This window comes from Sturnus vulgaris, chromosome 21, assembly GCF_052056855.1.
Source record: "Sturnus vulgaris isolate bStuVul1 chromosome 21, bStuVul1.hap1, whole genome shotgun sequence".
Classification (NCBI taxonomy): domain Eukaryota; kingdom Metazoa; phylum Chordata; class Aves; order Passeriformes; family Sturnidae; genus Sturnus; species Sturnus vulgaris.
In genome coordinates this window covers 7804411-7826438 of record NC_142263.1, presented here as the reverse complement: position 1 = coordinate 7826438, position 22028 = coordinate 7804411, and the positions used below count along the sequence as shown (strand labels likewise).

Sequence of the window (22028 nt, the reverse complement as noted above, 5' to 3'; positions counted from 1 at the left end):
TGAGCTACGGGGTGGTGTCACCTTTGGGCACTCATGGAGGACTTCAGTGTGGCTCCATAAGCCCAGGGCTTGGAGTGAGGGGCTGGGGGAAGGATGGAGGGCCCTGGGGCTTTCTGTGCAGCTGATGTGTCTCCATGCTGGGACAACATGATGCCTGTGCCCTGACTCTACTGTCACTGGCCTTCCCAGGTGAAGAAGCTGGAAGCGGACGTTAAAAAGCTGAAGGAGGATATAGCCAAGTGGAAAGAAGAGATCAACAAGGAGATGTCTCAGCAACTTGAGTAAGAGGACAGAAGTGGGTTTCATACCCTGCAGGGCTCCCAGGGAGCCCAGGAGTCTGGGAGCATCCCAGACCATTTGTGGGCACGGGACAATGCCAGAGCAGCCCTGCAGGGATAACCCTGCCCTTGTCCCCATCTCACTGGCCAGGGCTATGCAACAGGAGATGATGCATGAGCTGCAGAAGATGGAGGAGCAGCAGGAGATGAAGAATACCATGCTGGAGCAGCTGCTGACTGAGACAGCCAACCAGCTGAATGAGCAGGTGAGGTCCTGTGGGAGGACTCCCAGCACCCACTGGCTTGGTGCAGAAATCCTGGTGGGGTTCCCAGCCACATTCCCCCAGTGGCTGGGACCACTGAGGCACACAGCACGCAGGACTGTTGGTTCCATTCATCCCATCTCTTGAGCCAATTCCCTCTGCTGTTCCTGCAGCTGGCTGAGATAGGGGAGATAGCGTGGACCGTGCAGGCGGAGCAGGAGAGGGTAAAGGCAGAGTGCTCCAGTTGCACCTTCGACATCAATGTGCAACTGGGGGAGCTCCTCCAGCGCTGTGAGAAACTCCAGGAGCAGGTGGACGCCCTGGAGTCACGGCAGATGGCCATGGGCAAGCCTGAGAAGATGAGGAGTAATTGGGACCAGGTAGGCAGCTGGCAGCATGGGGGAGGGAGGACATGCAGCAGCTGGATCTGCTGTAGTGTGGGGGAGACGCAAAGTGCCCCAAATGAGCCTGGACCATTCAGCTGCATGGGCAGAAATTAAAGCCTTGATGCAAACGTCCTGTTGACATTGAGGGCTCGTGGCCACAGGCTGAGAAATGTGGGTTTGCCCCTTTGGAGCACCCAGAGCCCTTTGGCCAGCATCAGATGTATTTCTTCCATGGAGCAGAACACAGAGCTGACGCAACCCAAGCGTGACACAGTTGTACAGATGCAAAAGGACTATGAGCAACTCAGCATCATCTCAGGGAATCTCCAGAAAGACTGTCAAGAAAAGCAGAAAGCAATCGAGGTGTGTGGCTGAAACTGCTGTGGTATCAGAGCATCCTCCAGGCTCTGCTTTTGACTCCAGGCAGGGATCACAAAGAATCTGTCTCCCTGCCCTCCTGCTCACAGCACTGTGCTGGTTCCAAGTGCCTTTCCTCAAGGTTTTCGGGTAGGGGGAGTGGAGTGTTCTCCTGCTTCCTGAGGTGTGCCCCAGGAGGCAGCTCCAACCCTGCTGTGGTGTCATGGGTTCCTTTCTGTGCTGAAAGATGCTGTTCCAGTCTCTGGAGAAGCTGCAGAAGGAGAAAGCAGATGAGCAGGACATGTTGGAAGCAATAGACGTGGTACAGTCTCGAGGGGCCTCTGTGGCAGCCCAGGGGTTCCTGGGCAGGGTGACAAATGCCCCTTGTCCCTTGGGGGCTGGGTGGCAGAACTGGCCCGGGGGAGGGAGGATTTCCTGAGCGTGTGGGGTCCCTCGCCCTTCAGATGGTGGGACCAACCTCACTGGGGTGATCAGGGGCCACAGCACCCTGAAAGGGGCATGATGGTCTGGAGGAAGCACTTCTCCCTCTGGCCCTCACACGTGCTGGCCCTGCCTGTTGTTCCTCAACCCTTTCCCCACTGCTCTCCTGCTGTTCCCCTGTGCTAGAAGGCAGACAAAGCTGCCTTGGGCAGCAAAGTCAATTGCAGCCAGTTTGAAGCAAACATGGAGCGACTGCATGAGAGAATGCAGGAGTTACAGAGCCAGATTTCAACCCAGGAGCAGCACTGGAACCAGGTGCAGCACAAGCTCAGCTTTGTGGAGGAGGAGAAGGTGAGGGGTACCTTGTCCCCCACCATGAGAAAGTGGCACCTTTGGGATTTGACAGCCTGAGGCAGCATCCCTCTGAGGATTCCCTCCAGGCTTTTCCCGGGAGACCTCCCCATTGCATCCCGGGGCAGTTGGCTGAGACTGTGCTCCTGTTCACAGCTGGACCGCCAGGAGCTGAAGGATTTCAGTAACCAGATGGTGGAGACCTGGAACAGGAGTATTGAGGAACTCAAGAATTATATGAAGGCGGATGATAGTGCTGCTGGGATTAAGAAGTGAGTGCAATGGAGATTCTGATGGCTTTGTGGACATCGATGGTCCTGCTCCCTCCAGCTGTCCCAGCCAATGCCATGGCACCAATTTCGCTGCTCAATGAGCCATGGGGAAGCTGATGAAGCAGCTACACCTACTCCTTCCAGCAGCAGCAGGTTCCACACAGCAAAGGAGGCACGAGGAGGGGGCACCTGCAGGACAGAGGTGTGGGTGCAAAGGCTCCCAGAAGCCAGGGTGGGAGATGACAACTCCTCCTCGCAGGCACGGGTGTGACACACACACACACACACACACACACACACACACACACACACACACACACACACACATGTGGCACTTTGGTGCCAGAGAGGGGCTGAAAGCACTGCAAGGGCTGGTTGGGATGGTGACAAGGGTTGCTGTGTCCTTCACCTGGCATCAGCCAGCCGGTTGGGGATGGGGAGAAACAGGCTCAGCAGCCCACGGCTCACTCTGCAAACGCCAGGACTCTGTGCAGTGATGGCCGGCAGCTGGCTGCTGCCAGCGAGCTGCTGCCTGTGTGCAGGCAGGGCTGTGGCCCCAGGAGCTCTCCCAGCCCTCTCCTCTCACCCTCCTCAGGCAGCTGCCAGTGCCTTTCTCGTGCCTGTCCTGTGACCGCATGCTCACCATGCAGGTTCCTGGCCCGTGAGTAGCACCAGTGCATCGGGGGCAGTGGGGCTGGGATGGGGGGAGATGGGTGCCAGCAGTGACCCGCTGTGCTGGGCACAGGGGTGACAGTGTCTGCTTGGGAGGGTCTGATGTGGGGAGCCCCCTCTGCAGCCCTGCCCATCAGCGGGGGGTGTGGGGACTCACCCCAAGGGCTCCAGGCAGCAGGATGCCATGGGCTACAATCCTATGGGTCTGGGAGTGCTGCCTGTCACTCACCTGTGTCTCCTGCCCTCCCCAGGCACCCCATGACACTCCCATGCTTGCAGCCACTGCCCCCCATCAAGGAGTCCCAGCACGGCCAAAGGTAGGGGCTTTGAGGACACATTCCCGGTTCTGGGAGTGCAGGGTAGCCCTGCCACAGCAAGGAGGGCTCCTCTTTGTCTGGGATAGGTTTTTTCATCCTGCAGCAGGTGGACAGGAGCTGGGAGGGACGTGCCCCTGCAGGCAGCACCCCAGTCCCCTCCCAGGCACAGCAGGGTGGAGCCTGGGTTATCACAGGGCTGGGCACTGAGGATGCTCTGCCCCTTTCCACAGGAAGCCAGTGATCCATGGCAGTGTCCCCCGTGTGCCACAGAGCCATGGAGACCATCAGAGCAGCACTTTCACAATGTCACCTGTTCAGGATTCTTTCCGGCGCAAGGCAATTCTGCAAGGACTTGAGCCCCTCCCCAACAAGGTAGCGATGGTGAAGGCAGGGACATGGCATGTGCAATGGGGGCTGGCAGGGTGATGCTGAGTGTCCAGGGTGAATTCGTACTTCCATTTTCCCCAGGGAGAGATGGCTTGGGAGGGTTGTTAGGGAATGCTGAATTGGGCCCCACATTGCAGCCAGCTGCTCTCTCCTTCCAGCCCAGAGTGACCCAGCTGCTGGACAGTGGTGGACACACCTCGAGGGGCCAGAATGACCAGCTTCCTGTGGGGATCAGGGCACAGGATGAGTCAGGTATGGCTCTGTTAGGGCATGGGGATCAGGGGCAAGAAGACACTGTTTGTCTGCTGGGTCTGCACCTGGTCCCTGGGGGTCTGTGGCCAAGCAGGTGACATTCCTGCTGATCCCTCTTGGGCTGGCAGAGCTGCCCCAGATGGGGACAGCCCCTGGCAAGTGGGGGCTCACTCACCGTTGCTCCTCAACCCTCAGGCCCTGCTGTCACACGGGATCACCGGCCGGGCACGGCCCCCCATCACATCTCCTGGGCACCTGGGCTGCTCCAGCCACTCCAGCCCCGCCGGGCAGCAACAGCCCTCAAATAGCTGGACAGGACTGGGAACCCAGTGCTCCACCAGGGACTCCTCCTCAGCAGAGAGGAAAGTCTGTGATAATGGCTGTCAGATAAATCACTTTTTCGTTTTGTTATGTTAATAAAAAAACCCTTCAAAAATAGTGGCAGAACCTCTTCCCACTGTCACTGAAACAATCAGGATAAATCAAACTGTCTTACACTATTTATAATATTAGGAATCAGGCATTCCTTTATTCCCAGCACTGGGTGCATGGGAACAGCTGCACTCAGCATGCACATTCACTCTAAACTTTTTGCAACATATTTTGAGAAAAGAAAACGAATGCTCATTGCCTATAAATCACATCATTCTCTTAATTATTAATATTCTATCTTCCATTTGTTATTGATTTCTCAATTCTCATGCTGTTGCCAGATGAAGAACTGCTTGCTCCTGGCTGGCTAATACTATGCTCATTTTGCCAAGTCATTGGTCTGTGGAACCACACCATCAAAAGTAGGATAAATATTTACTAAGGAAGGGAGTAAAACTACAGTTCATTGAGCTAAGGTTTTGCAAATTAAAGAAACAGGCCTGGTTCTTTACCAATTTTTCTCCTCATTTGCAAAGAAGCACCAGTTCACCAGGTGGTCAGATATGAGTGTGAATTCACCAACCATCCAGGACCACCAAAGAGAATCCCAGGGCAGAAGAATGCTTGTGCTAAGGGGAGGGAACGTATGTGAATTACTCTGGGGAAATTATCATCATATATATGTGTTTTCTGATAAAAATTCTGAATAAGATGTAAAATATATTTAAATATTATTTATGTTAAATATATTTAAACAATAAATTAAATAAATACAATAAATAAAATGTATTTAAACAGGGGCTTTTCCTGTACACAGCATGTATACCATGTGCAGCAATCTGTACATCTGGCATTGCAACAAAGAATGCCTAATCCCTAGTATTAAGATTAAAGTGTTCGTTTCTTACTGATTTTTGATAACAATGTTAATTAGTCCACTTTTTTGTCTTTTTATTATTTTTATTTTTTCCCAGATAGAGTTTTCAGTACATTAAAAGCTGAATTCTCTTTGTTAGTTTCTTCTTTATCTCTGGTTTCCACAGCTTGTCCTCATAATCTACAAATTCTGCATCCTTGCTGTCCAGTTCTCAGCACCATTTCTCTACCCCAGGCTTTGTTCATTGAAGTGCATCAAGGTTGTTTTAGCAAAACTTAAAAGTTTCAGTGATTTTCCCAAACAGTGTTCCACTAACAGCAGTTTGTGGAAAACCTTGCTACATGCTGCAGTGGAAAACTGCACTGCTTATGGTTAATTAAAGGAATTATTAAATGAGTTGATGAAAAATAATTGGAATAGTGAATTATCATTTCCAGCAACTCTCCCCTCTGAAAGTGATCTTAATTACTTCTTTTACGATTACTTCCACTTAAATTATTGAATATTCAGAAAGACTTAAGACACTAAAATGCAATAATTACTATTAAACTACCTAATAAAACTTTTTGGCAAAACTGACCATATTTTAAAGCTAGGGCGATTCGATTTTGCCAGCATTTTATCTTGGGCTTGGTATTCTGGGGTTACATTTGAAACGTGTTTTGGTGCAGCAACTATTAGGATGCTTTTCTCTGCCACCTCTTTAGCAACTTTATCTGCCAGTCAGTGTCCTGCATGAATTGAGGTATTTCCAAAGGGATGAGCTTTACAATACATGAGAGCCATTTTCGTTGGTAACTGAACACTTTCTAGTAGTTGTCTGATAATGTCTCCACCTCTGACAGGAGATCCTTGTGCTGAAAGGATCCCTCCTTTGTTCCAGAGAGTTCCATGGGAATTTAGAATTTACCCATTTAGAATTAACCCATATGTCCCCCTTCTTCCCCTGAGACAGTTCCAGGGTGCCACACAGTGAGGAGCTCAGCCTTGTGTGCAGAGGTGTGAGAAGTAATGGGATGGCTTTGATTGGGCCCTACTGCACACCCAAATTTCTGCTTTCCTTTGCTCACAAAATTGCTCCCATCTGTGAACAATTCCCAGCCCCAATCTTCTAGCAGAGTATCTCCTCTGCTTCAGTAAAGCTCCTCAACAGTTAGAAGACAGTCCTGTTGTAAGGCTTCTTGACTTTCTGGTACAGATTCCAGAAACATGGCTGGGTGCAAGGCAAAGTAGTTGTTTTCAGTTCCACATCATCCTGATCCAACAGGACAACTTGATACTTAAACATTTGACTTGGGGATAACCAGTTGCCTCTTTTATGTCCTAGAAGAGAGAGGATCATGGGTGGAACATCAACAGTTCTTTTCTGGCCCATTATCCATTCTGGGTTTCTTGTATTAAAAGGACAGTTGCTGCTAAAGGTCAAAGGCAGCCAGGACATGCCTTAACTTACATTGTCCAGTTCTTTGGAAATATATCCTATGGCTGTTTGCCATGTCCCCAACCTCTGAGCTAACACCTGTAGTGCAAGGTGTCAGTGTTCATGAACAAACAGCTCAAAAGGTTTGGCCAAGTCAGGTAATCCCTGTGCAGGGCTGGCGTTAGAGCTCTCTTGGAGTCTCTGAAAGCCTCTGGCATTCTGGAGTCCACTGTAGGACCCCCTTGGGGGGTGTAGCACCTCCTTGGGGTTTCTCAGGGCCTCATATAAAGGTCTTACCCATAGTGCAGAATTAAGAATGCACCAACCACCCATTCCTAGAAATGTTCTTGCAAGCAGGCCTTGGCTCTGGGATTTGGCAAATTATCTCTGTCCTTTTCGTTCCAAGGCTTTGCAGTCCCCAGGAAACGGTGACCCTCAGACACATTACACACTCTTTGGCAGTTTGGGCCTTCTTCTTGCATCCCCTGTAACTGGCTTGTCCCAAAAAGTTCAGCAAACTTAGAGTCATTTCCATGCATCCAGCTTGAGTTCCTGTAGCAATTAAAAGAGTACCTACATACAGTAGCAAAGTGCTGTCTTCATTCTCCTTTTCCCATACCTGCATCTCTTTTGCCAATTTGTTCTTGTCTTGGGGTGACAGTATGATGCTGTACCCCCTACTGTCTGCTTTATGCCCAGACATGGCTCCTCTAACTTTCAGCTAGGTCCGAGAGAGGGGAGGAAAGCTGGTGGAATTCTTTCGGTTTTCACACGATCCTCCCCCAGGTTTGCTCAGCTGTGCTTTGCAGCACAGACAGAGGGAGCACATCCCTGCTTTTAGCCAGCTTCTTGTTTGTTAGCTGAGGCAAGAAGTTTTCCCGAGGCTGTGGCTTCTTCTTCTGGAGCTGTTCAGCTTTGCCCCGGTCCAAAACACCCGAACACTGCCGGGAGCCCTGGGATGCTGCATCCCAGCTCCAGAGCTCAGGAGGGGCCGAGCCACACCTACAGAAACAACTCTGAACCCACCAGCTTTCTCCACAGCGAAAAGGTTTTACTATCCACCGTTATTCATTCTTCTTCCTGAGCCTGCATGCACACTGTGTGTTAAATAAACACTTTCCTCCAAGAAATTCCATTTTCTTGGGGAGGGAATGCCAAAACCTGTTTCTTTTAGAGCAGACGTTAATTTCAAGACATTTCCTCCTAACTTGTCTCAAATTGAGACAGTTCTCAAACAATGTGGGGCAATTTTTGAACCCTAGAGGAAGAATGATCCACTTTAATTGGGTTTCATGGCCCATCAATGAACTTTCCATTCAAAGGCAAACAGGAGTTGACTTTGAGTTTCAAGGCAATGCAGAAAAAAGTATCCTTAACATCCACAACTGTGGACTCATCAGGACTCATCAGATTCCTTAACTGGGGTTAAAAGGGTCTAAGGACTTGCTACCTCTAGGTCTAAGTCTCACACTATTTCATTGACAGCTCTGAGATCTTGTACCACCCTGTGTTCATTAGTACGTGGTTCCTTTACTGGCAGGAGGAGAGTTCTATATTGTGACCCACATTCCCTTCTTGCAAAATCTAGCAACTCATTCTTCTAACCCACTTCTAGCTTCTAATTTCAAAGAAAAATTTTTCTGCCTAACCAGTCTTCTGTCAGGCCTCAACTGAAGCCTTACTGGTTGCACTGGTTTTGATTTCCCTGCAATTTTGTTGCTCTATACCAACAGTGACAATGTTTTCCACCTCTTCTGGGATTCCCTCTATTGCATTTGGTTGCATTTTAGCAATATAAAAATATGAGCCTCCAGGGCTTTACTTTCAGAAATACAGAATTGTATTTGCTAATTTTCAAATGTTGTTTGTGAATTTGTTGTACTAAAAGTATCTCTTCCTAACAAAGGCATTGGTCATTCAGGCATATACAGAAACTGATGTGTTAACCACTGCCTACCTGTCTTGAATTTTAAGGGTTGGAAACATGACATATTTTCTGTCTTCCTGGGGGCAGCAATGACAATTACAATATCTTGGCTAAAGGTTCCTTTATGTGTATATAGTACAGAAGAAATTGCCCCTATATCCACCAATCTACCTGTTCACTCCCCAGTGTCAGGGTGACCAGGGTTTCAGCTGGGGATGACTCCCCTGCTTCCCTCCATTCTTCATCTAATGTTTAAAAGCCCTGTGGCCTGGTCAGGAGGTGCCTGTTTCTTCCTGGGCAGTTGCACTTCCAGTGGCCTTCTTGCTACCATCTCACACCCTGATTTCTACCCAGAAGCCTTCCTGGGTGCCCTCCATCTCTTGTTCTGTAACTCGCCCCTGGGGAAGGAGTTTTGGGCTCAGTAAAGCTGCTAGGAGTTTCCTAGTCCTGCTTTCCTTGATGTTCTCTATGTTACTGTATACTTTTCAAGCTGTTTCCAATAATCCATTTAGGTTCCTGGAATCTTCCCCCTCCAGTCTCATTCTAATATCTGAAGCAGATTGTCCCACAAATAACACTGCTAACTGTAAGGCATCTCCCTCCCTTTCAGGATGCAGATCCCTATACTTTCTGGCCACACCACAGTGAGTCACTGGTGAAAATCAGAAGGGGATTAATCTTTACTTTGAACTACTTGATATGAGTTTTGATGTATCTATGGCTTTCAGAATAGCATGTTTTATCCCAAACATAACTAATCTTTGATATCGAATCAATAATTGTCTCTGAGCTGGGTTATTTGGATCCCACCAGGGATGTGCAGGAGGGAAATATTGATCCACTATTCCCTGCTGAATGTTCTGAGCATGCCCTCTCTCAGCCTCTTCCCCCATTTTTGCCATTACCACGATTCCTCTACCTGCAGTAACAGGGCGTCTAAAACTACCTTAATAACATCCCTGGGGTCTTTCCCTTGAACTCACTGGATTAGGAGATCGAATCATTAGTTTAGCAAAACTAATTTTCCCAATCAAACACTAAAAATACCACCCTGTGAAAAGAAATTTAGCTGCCTAAGAGTTGAAATAAGACTGCTAAGAGTTGGGTGAGAGTTGAACTTACACTGGTAAAGACTAATTTTAAAAATTAATTAAAAGTTATAAAATTGCAACCCCTTAAACTGAACATCACTGCCATAGAGCTTTGAGGCAAGAAGGACTAAGGGTGAACAGAGCGTGTTTTGAAAAGGGGCAGGTGGGGGTGGACGGTGGGTATTGAAGGGAAGAACTTTGTTTGTGTTCCCCCACAGCCTTGGGGACACTGACAGGAGCAATTTCATTGTCTTCTTTATGGACTGTCCAGCTGACATAAAACCTGACTTGCAGGCAATGGTACAAAGGCTTCACCCACAGAGACTCTTTGCCCTGAACTCCAGAGGAGAAAGGAGTCTGTGCCTCAACAACCCTAGAGCTCAGCGAGGTGCTCATGGGGGTCCTCCTGCACCTCTGGCATGAGGAACAGCACCCCACTGCTTCCCTGGCAAAGGCTGATCCCAATGGATGCTCCAAAGCACGCCTTGGGTTTGCACCAGTGGAGGAACTGGCTTAGATGGAACACACATCTTAAACCAATTAAAAGAAGAACAATGAGGCCATACTCTCCTGGGAGACCCTGGAACACTTTTCAGCAAATGAAAGGACTACAAAAGGGCTAGAGGTGAACCTCACACTGAGAGAGGAGAGAGATAGGGAGATAGAGGAGAGAAGCTGTGTCTGCTGCACTCCTGGAAGTGTCCAGGACCAGGTTAGATGGGGCTTGGAGCAACCTGGTCTAGTGGAAAATGTTCCTTTACCTACCCCTGACAGGGGGTGAAATGAGATGATCTTTGAGGTCCCCTCCAGCCCGAGGCATTCCACGACTCCATTGACCCACGACTTCATGAGTTTGGTCCCACTGGTTCCCAGGAGTGGAGTGGGGTGTGTTGCCTGGCAACGGGAGTTGTGATGAAGAGGGGCACGAGCAGTGAAGGCTCCAGTCCTGCAAGGGATGAGGAAGGAGGAAGGAGCCTGCTGCTACTCATCCGTTTTCTTATTGCTTTTGCCCATCGCTTCTATCGGCCCTTTTGCACATCCCTTTTGCTCATCCCTGACAGCCCCAGCTGGGCAGGAAGGCTTGTGAGCAACCAGGGACGGAGTGTGTGCAGACATGGCAACATCCCTGGACACACTCAGCCTCTCCCAGCTGCTGGATCTTGCCATTGGGGCACCCGAGCATGGGACCGTCCATTTTGCAGCCATGCGAAAACTGCTGGAGGCCGTGCTGGTGCACCTGGATGTGCAGTACCTGAGCACCCAGGAGCCGTGGCCAGGCCAGCTCACTGGCCCCTCACTTGCCAATGTAGCTGCTGAAGTGAAAGAAATTAAGAAGAAGGTGGAAATCAAGTACAAAACCGAGGTAAAGTCTCTTCCAGCCCTCTGGGCATTCCCCACCAAACAGCCCCTCCTGGCTCCCTCAGACAGCAGTGCTTGGCACTGCCCTCACTGCCCAGCCACAGGCTGAGCCACTGGCAGCAGCTCTTTGCCATCTGGATGGGCTTCAGCACTCTGGCACTGAGCCAGGCTGCAGCAGGTGGCACCGGGACTCTTCCTGCTGACCTGGCTGTGCCATGGGCTGCCCCTGGCAGGGTGGGACTCTTTGGGGTGTGGCTGCCTGGCCATCACCTCTGACATCCCTTTTTTCCCAGGTGGTCCCTCAGGGTACTGGAGTCATGGTAGAGGCCAAGAAGAAGTTCCCGGAGGAGCAGGACAAGGTGAGTGAGAGCAAGTCGTCGGTCTGAGACAGCAGCCAGTACCCTGGGCTCTGTCCTGGCAGGATGCATGGAGATTGCTGCCTGCAGAGCCCTGCCAGCCCCCACAGGCCCTCCCTAGGGACTGACTCCCACCACCCCTCTCTACTAGGACACTCTCTCCATGGATGTCTGCGAAGAGATTGAAAGGATAAAGTCAACACAGACACGCACGGCACAGAGGATTAAGGAGTTGGCTGCCTTGGTGAGCTACGGGGTGGTGTCACCTTTGGGCACTCATGGAGGACTTCAGTGTGGCTCCATGAGCCCAGGGCTTGGAGTGAGGGGCTGGGGGAAGGATGGTGGGCCCTGGGGCTTTCTGTGCAGCTGATGTGTCTCCATGCTGGGACAACATGATGCCTGTGCCCTGACTCTACTGTCACTGGCCTTCCCAGGTGAAGAAGCTGGAAGCGGACGTTAAAAAGCTGAAGGAGGATATAGCCAAGTGGAAAGAAGAGATCAACAAGGAGATGTCTCAGCAACTTGAGTAAGAGGACAGAAGTGGGTTTCATACCCTGCAGGGCTCCCAGGGAGCCCAGGAGTCTGGGAGCATCCCAGACCATTTGTGGGCACGGGACAATGCCAGAGCAGCCCTGCAGGGATAACCCTGCCCTTGTCCCCATCTCACTGGCCAGGGCTATGCAACAGGAGATGATGCATGAGCTGCAGAAGATGGAGGAGCAGCAGGAGATGAAGAATACCATGCTGGAGCAGCTGCTGACTGAGACAGCCAACCAGCTGAATGAGCAGGTGAGGTCCTGTGGGAGGACTCCCAGCACCCACTGGCTTGGTGCAGAAATCCTGGTGGGGTTCCCAGCCACATTCCCCCAGTGGCTGGGACCACTGAGGCACACAGCACGCAGGACTGTTGGTTCCATTCATCCCATCTCTTGAGCCAATTCCCTCTGCTGTTCCTGCAGCTGGCTGAGATAGGGGAGATAGCGTGGACCGTGCAGGCGGAGCAGGAGAGGGTAAAGGCAGAGTGCTCCAGTTGCACCTTCGACATCAATGTGCAACTGGGGGAGCTCCTCCAGCGCTGTGAGAAACTCCAGGAGCAGGTGGACGCCCTGGAGTCACGGCAGATGGCCATGGGCAAGCCTGAGAAGATGAGGAGTAATTGGGACCAGGTAGGCAGCTGGCAGCATGGGGGAGGGAGGACATGCAGCAGCTGGATCTGCTGTAGTGTGGGGGAGACGCAAAGTGCCCCAAATGAGCCTGGACCATTCAGCTGCATGGGCAGAAATTAAAGCCTTGATGCAAACGTCCTGTTGACATTGAGGGCTCGTGGCCACAGGCTGAGAAATGTGGGTTTGCCCCTTTGGAGCACCCAGAGCCCCTCTTGCTCAGTACGACATTTTTTCTTCCCCGTAGAAGGACCAGAAATGGCTGCGTAACATGGAGTCCACGGTTGTAAAGATGCAAGGGGACTGTGATAAGTTCAGCTTTGTTTCTGAGACCCTCCAGAAAGACTGTGAAGAAAAGCAGAAAGCAATCGAGGTGTGTGGCTGAAACTGCTGTGGTATCAGAGCATCCCCCAGGCTCTGCTTTTGACTCCAGGCAGGGATCACAAAGAAACTGTCTCCCTAAAGAGACATCACTGAGCCTATTCCAAGTGCCTTTCCTCAGGGTGTTTGGGTAGGGGGAGTGGGGTGTGCTTCCTGCTTCCTGAGGTATGCCCCAGGAGGCACCTCCAACCCTGCTGTGGTGTCATGGGTTCCTTTCTGTGCTGAAAGATGCTGTTCCAGTCTCTGGAGAAGCTGCAGAAGGAGAAAGCAGATGAGCAGGACATGTTGGAAGCAATAGACGTGGTACAGTCTCGAGGGGCCTCTGTGGCAGCCCAGGGGTTCCTGGGCAGGGTGACAAATGCCCCTTGTCCCTTGGGGGCTGGGTGGCAGAACTGGCCCGGGGGAGGGAGGCTTTCCTGAGCGCATGGGGTCCCTCGGCCTTCAGATGGTGGGACCAACCTCACTGGGGTGATCAGGGGCCACAGCACCCTGAAAGGGGCATGATGGTCTGGAGGAAGCACTTCTCCCTCTGGCCCTCACACGTGCTGGCCCTGCCTGTTGTTCCTCAACCCTTTCCCCACTGCTCTCCTGCTGTTCCCCTGTGCTAGAAGGCAGACAAAGCTGCCTTGGGCAGCAAAGTCAATTGCAGCCAGTTTGAAGCAAACATGGAGCGACTGCATGAGAGAATGCAGGAGTTACAGAGCCAGATTTCAACCCAGGAGCGGCACTGGAATCAGATGCAGCACAAGCTCAGCTTTGTGGAGGAGGAGAAGGTGAGGGGTACCTTGTCCCCCACCATGAGAAAGTGGCACCTTTGGGATTTGACAGCCTGAGGCAGCATCCCTCTGAGGATTCCCTCCAGGCTTTTTCCGGGAGACCTCCCCATTGCATCCCGGGGCAGTTGGCTGAGGCTGTGCTCCTGTTCACAGCTGGACCGCCAGGAGCTGAAGGATTTCAGTAACCAGATGGTGGAGACCTGGAACAGGAGTATTGAGGAACTCGAGAATAGGTTGTCGCGTGACAAAGCTGCTGGGATTAAGAAGTGAGTGCAATGGAGATTCTGATGGCTTTGGGGAGAATGATTGACCCGCTCCCTCCAGCTGTCCCAGCCAATGCCATGGCACCAATGTCGCTGCTGAATGAGCCATGGGGATGCTGATGAAGCAGCTACACCTACTCCTTCCACCAGCAGCAGGTTCCATACAGCAAAGGAGGCACGAGGATGGGGCAACTGCAGGACAGAGGCCTCCCAAAGCAAAATGGGGATTTGGGTGCAAAGGCTCCCAGAAGGCAGGGTGGGAGATGGCAACTCCTCCTCGCAGGCACGGGTGTGACACGCAGTGTCCCAGAGCTGGGTGGTGCCCTGCCCTCCTGGCCGGGCACACGGGGCACTTTGGTGCCAGAGAGGGGCTGAAAGCACTGCAAGGGCTGGTTGGGATGGTGACAAGGGTTGCTGTGTCCTTCACCTGGCATCAGCCAGCCGGTTGGGGATGGGGAGAAACAGGCTCAGCAGCCCACGGATCACCCTGCAAACGCCGGGACTCTGTGCAGTGATGGCCGGCAGCTGGCTGCTGCCAGCGAGCTGCTGCCTGTGTGCAGGCAGGGCTGTGGCCCCAGGAGCTCTCCCAGCCCTCGCCTCTCACCCTCCTCAGGCAGCTGCCAGTGCCTTTCTCGTGCCTGTCCTGTGACCGCATGCTCACCATGCAGGTTCCTGGCCCGTGAGTAGCACCAGTGCATCGGGGGCAGTGGGGCTGGGATGGGGGGAGATGGGTGCCAGCAGTGACCCGCTGTGCTGGGCACAGGGGTGACAGTGTCTGCTTGGGAGGGTCTGATGTGGGGAGCCCCCTCTGCAGCCCTGCCCATCAGCGGGGGGTGTGGGGACTCACCCCAAGGGCTCCAGGCAGCAGGATGCCATGGGCTACAATCCTATGGGTCTGGGAGTGCTGCCTGTCACTCACCTGTGTCTCCTGCTCTCCCCAGGTACCCTGAGACACTCCCATATTTGCAGCCGCTGCCCCCCAGCAAGGAGTCCCAGCACGGCCAAAGGTAGGGGCTTTGAGGACACATCCCTGGCTCTGGGAGTGCAGGGTAACCCTGCCACAGCAAGGAGGGCTCCTCCCTGGGCCAGGACAGAGGAGACTGGGAGGGCTGGCCAGGGCAGGGGAGCAGAGAGCAGCTCTGAAGCGTTAGGGCTTGTACCAGGTCTGGGGGGTTTTGCAACCCTCACCTTGCACTGCCCTGTCTGGTCCTCATCGTCGTCCCAAGGTTGCTGAAAGCACATCTGATGAGTTATGTCTCTTCATTCTGAGCTCAGGCTTGGTGGGGACATCTGTGCCTCCTGTGAAAGGAGTTCCCAAAACCAAGGCCTGCAGCTTGGACAGCCCTGCTCCTGCCAGCTGGTGTCCTGTGCACAGGGACCTGCCATGGGCCTGGCCAGTGCACCTGGCCGTGGGGAAAGAGCCAGCAGATCCAGCCCGGTGGGATGGGCTTGTGGCTCCTGCAGCAGGTGGACAGGAGCTGGGAGGGACATGCCCCTGCAGGCAGCACCCCCAGTCCCCTCCCAGGTACAGCAGGGTGAAGCCTGGAATGCCTCAGGCCTGGGCACTGAGGATGCTCTGCCCCTTTCCACAGGAGGCCAGTGGTCCATGGCAGTGTCCCCCGTGTGCCACAGAGCTGTGGGGATCATCAGGCCAGCAGCTCCACGATGCAGCACATCACGGCTTTGCCACATACAAGTGCACATGTGCAGTGTCTCCCGGTACTCCAGCACAAGGTAGGGATGATGAAGGTGGGGACACAGAAGGGTGACTGGGGCTCCATGGCATTGCTGACTATCCAGGGGGAATATGTGCCTTCGGTCCCCAGGCAAAGCAGGGTTGGGTGGATTACTGGGGGATGCTGAATTGGGCCCCACATTGCAGCCAGCTGCTCTTTCCTTCCTAGCCTGGAGTGACCCAGCTGCTGGACAGTGATGGACACACCTCGAGGGGCCAGAATGACCAGCTTCCTGTGGGGATCAGGGCACAGGATGAGTCAGGTATGGCTCTGTTAGGGCGTGGGGGTCAGAGGGGAGAAGAGGCTGTCTGTGTGCTCGGTACAGTGTGCAGGACAAGCGGGGCTCTGTGTACAAGGCGGGCAGGTTGGGAATGGAGGTTTGGGCTCTGGACTGGGTTGGAAAGGCCAGAAGCAGAATGGAGCAGAGAACTGGCAAATGGGGCAACTGAGCTTGGATCTCTCAGGGTCTCTCACCTGCTAGGCAGGTGACACTCGTGCTGACCCCACTCGGGCTGGCAGAGCTGCTCCAGCCAGGGGCAGCCCCTGGGAAGTGGAGGCTCACTCACCCTTGATCCTCAACCCTCAGGCCCTGCTGCCTCACGGGTGCACCGGCCAGGCACAGCCCCCCGACACGTCTCCTGGGCACCTGGGCTGCTCCAGCCACTCCAGCCCCGCCGGGCAGCAACAGCTCCTCCCCAGCTGGATCGGACTCATCACCCAGTGCTCGACCTGGGACATCTTGTCAGAAGCCAGAAAAGTCTGTGAGGATGGCCATCAGAAACATGATGCTTTAGTTGTATTTAGTTAATAAAAAACGTTAAAATTGCTAGCAGAGCCTTGTCTCATCAGCCTCTCTCTCCCCTGGGTTCCCTGATGCTGCTTAAGCTCCTTCCCCCTCCTGCTGTGGCTCTGCCACCAGGCTGAGCAGATCGTGCCCTGGGGCCAGCCCTGAGGCTGGTGCTGCTCGGTGGGGCCTGCGGGGCAGCTCTGCGGCTCCGGGCCTGCTGTGGAAGCGGCAGCAGCACCGCAGAGGCCGCGGCCCTGCCGGGCTGGGCAGCCACGGGCACATCCCCAGGGTGCCGGGCTGGCCCTGCCGGCGCTGCTGCTCTCGGTGCCGCTGAAATCCTCGCAGGCAGCCCCGAGCCCGACTCAGGAGCCGCCGGGAGCCGCTGTGCCTTCATCTGTGCTCGGCGAGATTGCCAGCTCATGTGTCAGCTCCCTCGTCCTCTTCCTCTCTCCAGGGGCAGCATCAGGGGCTGGCCCAGCGGCTTTCCTCCCGCACGGCTGCAGCCCCTTGCCCAGAGCTCCCTGTCAGAGCTGCTTTCCAGCCGGGCACCGCGGCTGTCCCGCACCCGCGGCTGATCCTGCCCAGCGCCGGCCAGGCCCTGGGGTGGGCCCGGCCATCCTGGGCAAGAGCAGCTCCCGAGGAGGGGAACACAGGGGGACATGGGGGACACTGGGGACATGGGGACACAGGGGGACACATGGGAACATGGGGACAGACACCAGACACCGCTTCCCTGTGTCCCTGTTCCCACAGAGCAGCGACATGTCCAAGGGCTGTGATGGAACGGAGCACAGAGGAATGTCTGTGCTGGGACAGGAGAAAGGACACTGCAGGTGTGTGGAAGAATTTACAACGCCAGAGGTTTATGCCCGAAAAGGAGGCTGAGGAGTCCTGTAACTTTATTGAAATAAAGTGAGAGGCCATGGGGCAGTTCCCATGGAGACTCTCAAATTGTTGGGGGATGCAGCCCAATTTTAATCCTAATTTCCGAGATGCATCACTCTCTTCCTTCCCTCACTGGCTGAGGTACTCGTACAGACTTCCCAAATCACCTGCTCTGTGTTCCAGTCTTCTATGCACACTCGCCCTCCCCACTTTTATTTTTCTTTATATAACAAAACACTATTCATATTAAATCTTTGTTCTTTTTCTCTAAATTTGGCAATTTAACATAGCCTTGACTGAGGTAAAGTCCATGACAATTAGTAACATTTTCCAGAACTGAAAATTTCTTCCATTACTTCCCTGTCTCTAAATCGCTGTCCCTATCAACAAGCAGATTCACACAGTCTGTTTGTAAAGGCACACACATACCTTCCACAGGCATGCTCCTCACAGTGTTGTTTAGCTATAAAACCTTGCTGAAAGTGTTGCAAATTATGCAAAAGTGGCAGGTATGTAACAGTGAATGATACCTTCAGAGCTCAATAACATGGAAAAGTGGCCCAAGGCACTCTCTGGCCGACTAAAGTAGAATACTTATATCCCTGGCTAATAAATACTTTTGTACCATCTTGAGCCGTGCAGGATCAGCCGCGGTGCCCGGCTGGAAAGCAGCTCTGACAGGGAGCTCTGGGCAAGGGGCTGCAGCCGTGCGGGAGGAAAGCCGCTGGGCCAGCCCCTGATGCTGCCCCTGGAGAGAGGAAGAGGACGAGGGAGCTGACACATGAGCTGGCAATCTCGCCGAGCACAGATGAAGGCACAGCGGCTCCCGGCGGCTCCTGAGTCGGGCTCGGGGCTGCCTGCGAGGATTTCAGCGGCACCGAGAGCAGCAGCGGCGGCAGGGCCAGCCCGGCACCCTGGGGATGTGCCCGTGGCTGCCCAGCCCGGCAGGGCCGCGGCCTCTGCGGTGCTGCTGCCGCTTCCACAGCAGGCCCGGAGCCGCAGAGCTGCCCCGCAGGCCCCACCGAGCAGCACCAGCCTCAGGGCTGGCCCCAGGGCACGATCTGCTCAGCCTGGTGGCAGAGCCACAGCAGGAGGGGGAAGGAGCTTAAGCAGCATCAGGGAACCCAGGGGAGAGAGAGGCTGATGAGACAAGGCTCTGCCTGCAATTTTAACGTTTTTTATTAACTAAATACAACTAAAGCATCATGTTTCTGATGGCCGTCCTCACAGACTTTTCTGGTTTCTGACAAGATGTCCCAGGTCGAGCACTGGGCGCTGAGGCTGGTCCAGGTGGGTGGGGGTTGTTGTTGTCCGGCGGGGCTGGAATGGCTGGACCTGCCCTGATGCCCAGATATGTTGGGGGGCTGTGCCCGGGCAGTGCACCCGTGAGGCAGCAGGGCCTGAGGGTTGAGGATCAAGGGTGAGTGAGCCCCCACTTCCCAGGGGCTGCCCCTGGCTGGAGCAGCTCTGCCAGCCCAGAATGGCACCAGCACGAGTGTCACCTGCCCGGCCAGAGACCAGGAAGCACCAGGTGCTGGCCCCACCCGCCAGCACTCAAGCTCTTGTTCCACACTAGCCATGACCATTCCCCCACTTTACTCTAGCTCCAAGCTCAACTGCCCCATGTGCCAATCCTCTGGCTCAATTCTGCTTCTGCCCCTTCCTTTTTCCCCCAGACACAAATTACCCATGGCACATTGCCCAGCTTTGCACACTGAGCCCTACTCATCCCCTAGCCTCTACTCACCAGATAATCTGTCCCTTCTCATCCTTAACCCCCATACCCTAACAGAGCCATACCTGACCCATCCTGTGCCCTGATCCCCACAGGAAGCTGGTCATTACGGCCCCTCAAGATGTGTCCACCACTGTCCAGCAGCTGGGTCACTCCGGGCTGGAAGGAGAGAGCAGCTGGCTGCAATGTGGGGCCCAATTCAGCATCCCCCAGTAATCCACCCAACCCTGCTTTGCCTGGGGACTGAAGGCACATATTCCCCCTGGATAGTCAGCAATGCCATGGAGCCCCAGTCACCCTTCTGTGTCCCCACCTTCATCATCCCTACCTTGTGCTGGAGGACCAGAAAACGCTGCACCTGTGCACTTGTATGTGGTGAAGCCGTGATGTGCTGCATCGTGGAGCTGCTGCTCTGATGATCCCCACAGCTCTGTGGCACACGGGGAACACTGCCATGGACCACTGGCCTCCTGTGGGAAAGGGCAGAGCATCCTCAGTGCCCAGGCCTGAGGCATTCCAGGCTTCACCCTGCTGTGCCTGGGAGGGGACTGGGGGTGCTGCCTGCAGGGGCATGTCCCTCCCAGCTCCTGTCCACCTGCTGCAGGAGCACCAAGCCCATCCGACCAGGCTGGATCTGCTGGCTCTTTCCCCACGGCCAGGTGCACTGGCCAGGCCCATGGCAGGTCCCTGTGCAAAACCCCCCAGACCTGGTGCAAGCCCTGGCCCTTCACAGCTGCTCTCTGCTCCCCTGCCCTGGCCAGCCTTCCCAGTCTCCTCTGTCCTGGCCCAGGGAGGAGCCCTCCTTGCTGTGGCAGGGTTACCCTGCACTCCCAGAGCCAGGGATGTGTCCTCAAAGCCCCTACCTTTGGCCGTGCTGGGACTCCTTGCTGGGGGGCAGCGGCTGCAAATATGGGAGTGTCTCAGGGTACCTGGGGAGAGCAGGAGACACAGGTGAGTGACAGGGGACAAACAACCTGTGCCTGCTCCAGGCAGCACTCCCAGACCCATAGGATTGTAGCCCATGGCATCCTGCTGCCTGGAGCCCTTGGGGTGAGTCCCCTCACCCCCCGCTGATGGGCAGGGCTGCAGAGGGGGCTCCCCACATCAGACCCTCCCAAGCAGACACTGTCACCCCTGTGCCCAGCACAGCGGGTCACTGCTGGCACCCATCTCCCCCCATCCCAGCCCCACTGCCCCCGATGCACTGGTGCTACTCACGGGCCAGGAACCTGCATGGTGAGCATGCGGTCACAGGACAGGCACGAGAAAGGCACTGGCAGCTGCCTGAGGAGGGTGAGAGGAGAGGGCTGGGAGAGCTCCTGGGGCCACAGCCCTGCCTGCACACAGGCAGCAGCTCGCTGGCAGCAACCAGCTGCCGGCCATCACTGCACAGAGTCCTGGTGTTTGCAGGGTGAGCCGTGGGCTGCTGAGCCTGTTTCTCCCCATCCCCAACCGGCTGGCTGATGCCAGGTGAAGGACACAGCAACCCTTGTCACCATCCCAACCAGCCCTTGCAGTGCTTTCAGCCCCTCTCTGGCACCAAAGTGCCCCGTGTGCCCGGCCAGGAGGGCAGGGCACCACCCAGCTCTGGGACACTGCGTGTCACACCCGTGCCTGCGAGGAGGAGTTGCCATCTCCCACTCTGGCTTCTGGGAGCCTTTGCACCCAAATCTCCATTTTGCTTTGGGAGGGCTCTGTCCTGCAGGTGCCCCCTCCTCGTGCCTCCTTTGCTGTATGGAACCTGCTGCTGGTGGAAGGAGTAGGTGTAGCTGCTTCATCAGCATCCCCATGGCTCATTCAGCAGCGAAATTGGTGCCATGGAATTGGCTGGGACAGCTGGAGGGAGCAGGACCATTGCTCTCCCCAAAGCCATCAGAATCTCCATTGCACTCACTTCTTAATCCCAGCACCAGTGTCACTCGTCATTCTCTTTTCAAAATGCTCAATGCTTCTGTTCCAAGACTCCTCCAGGCGCTTACGGAAATTCTTCAGCTCCTGGCGGTCCAGCTGTGAACAGGAGCACAGCCTCAGCCAACTGCCCCGGGATGCAATGGGGAGGTCTCCCGGGAAAAGCCTGGAGGGAATCCTCAGAGGGATGCTGCCTCAGGCTGTCAAATCCCAAAGGTGCCACTTTCTCATGGTGGGGGACAAGGTACCTCTCACCTTCTCTTCAATTGCATCGCTGAACTGCTGCTGGACCTGGTTCCAGTGCTGCTCCTGGTCTGATATCTGGCTCTGTAACTCCTGCATCCTCTCATCCAGCTGCTCCATGTTTGCTTCAAACTGGCTGCAATCGACTTTGCTGCCCAAGGCAGCTTTGTCTGCCTTCTAGCACAGGGGAACAGCAGGAGAGCAGTGGGGAAAGGGTTGAGGAACAACAGGCAGGGCCAGCATGTGTGAGGGCCAGAGGGACAAGTGCTTCCTCCAGACCATCATGCCCCTTTCAGGGTGCTGTGGCCCCTGATCACCCCAGTGAGGTTGGTCCCACCATCTGAAGGCCGAGGGACCCCATGCGCTCAGGAAATCCTCCCTCCCCCGGGCCAGTTCTGCCACCCAGCCCCCAAGGGACAAGGGGCATTTGTCACCCTGCCCAGGAACCCCTGGGCTGCCACAGAGGCCCCTCGAGACTGTACCACGTCTATTGCTGCCAACATGTCCTGCTCATCTGCTTTCTCCTTCTGCAGCTTCTCCAGAGACTGGAACAGCATCTTTCAGCACAGAAAGGAACCCATGACACCACAGCAGGGTTGGAGCTGCCTCCTGGGGCATACCTCAGGAAGCAGGAGAACACTCCACTCCCCCTACCCGAAAACCTTGAGGAAAGGCTCTTGGAACCAGCACAGTGCAGTGAGCAGGAAGGCAGGGAGACAGATTCTTTGTGATCCCTGCCTGGGGTCAAAAGCAGAGCCTGGGGGATGCTGTGA

At 54.5% G+C, this 22028-nt stretch overlaps 2 protein-coding genes and 1 long non-coding RNA gene across 3 annotated transcripts; 2 read left to right on the top strand and 1 right to left on the bottom strand.

Moving 5' to 3' along the window:
- The first annotated feature begins 496 nt into the window (after window positions 1-496).
- Window positions 497-3341, top strand: LOC148221517 (glutamine-rich protein 2-like). The gene is made up of 8 exons (XM_088177241.1): window positions 497-544; window positions 715-921; window positions 1168-1290; window positions 1532-1606; window positions 1912-2076; window positions 2233-2348; window positions 2944-3009; window positions 3272-3341. Exons 1-8 carry the CDS (start codon window positions 497-499, stop codon window positions 3339-3341), a joined length of 870 nt encoding a protein of 289 aa, XP_088033367.1.
- A 10508-nt stretch (window positions 3342-13849) lies between these two features.
- Window positions 13850-14952, top strand: LOC148221516 (uncharacterized). Its single transcript, XR_015807937.1, has 3 exons — window positions 13850-13964; window positions 14575-14640; window positions 14903-14952. It is a non-coding gene; the product is annotated as an uncharacterized LOC148221516 (long non-coding RNA).
- A 3943-nt stretch (window positions 14953-18895) lies between these two features.
- On the bottom strand, window positions 18896-22018 carry LOC148221515 (glutamine-rich protein 2-like). The gene is made up of 6 exons (XM_088176899.1): window positions 21268-22018; window positions 20999-21111; window positions 20323-20388; window positions 19968-20033; window positions 19433-19574; window positions 18896-19263 (listed from the first exon to the last, which is right to left on the bottom strand). The coding sequence occupies exons 1-6, from the start codon at window positions 21373-21375 to the stop codon at window positions 19141-19143; spliced, it is 618 nt and encodes a 205-aa protein (XP_088033025.1). The 5' UTR covers window positions 21376-22018; the 3' UTR covers window positions 18896-19140.
- Window positions 22019-22028: the final 10 nt, after the last annotated feature.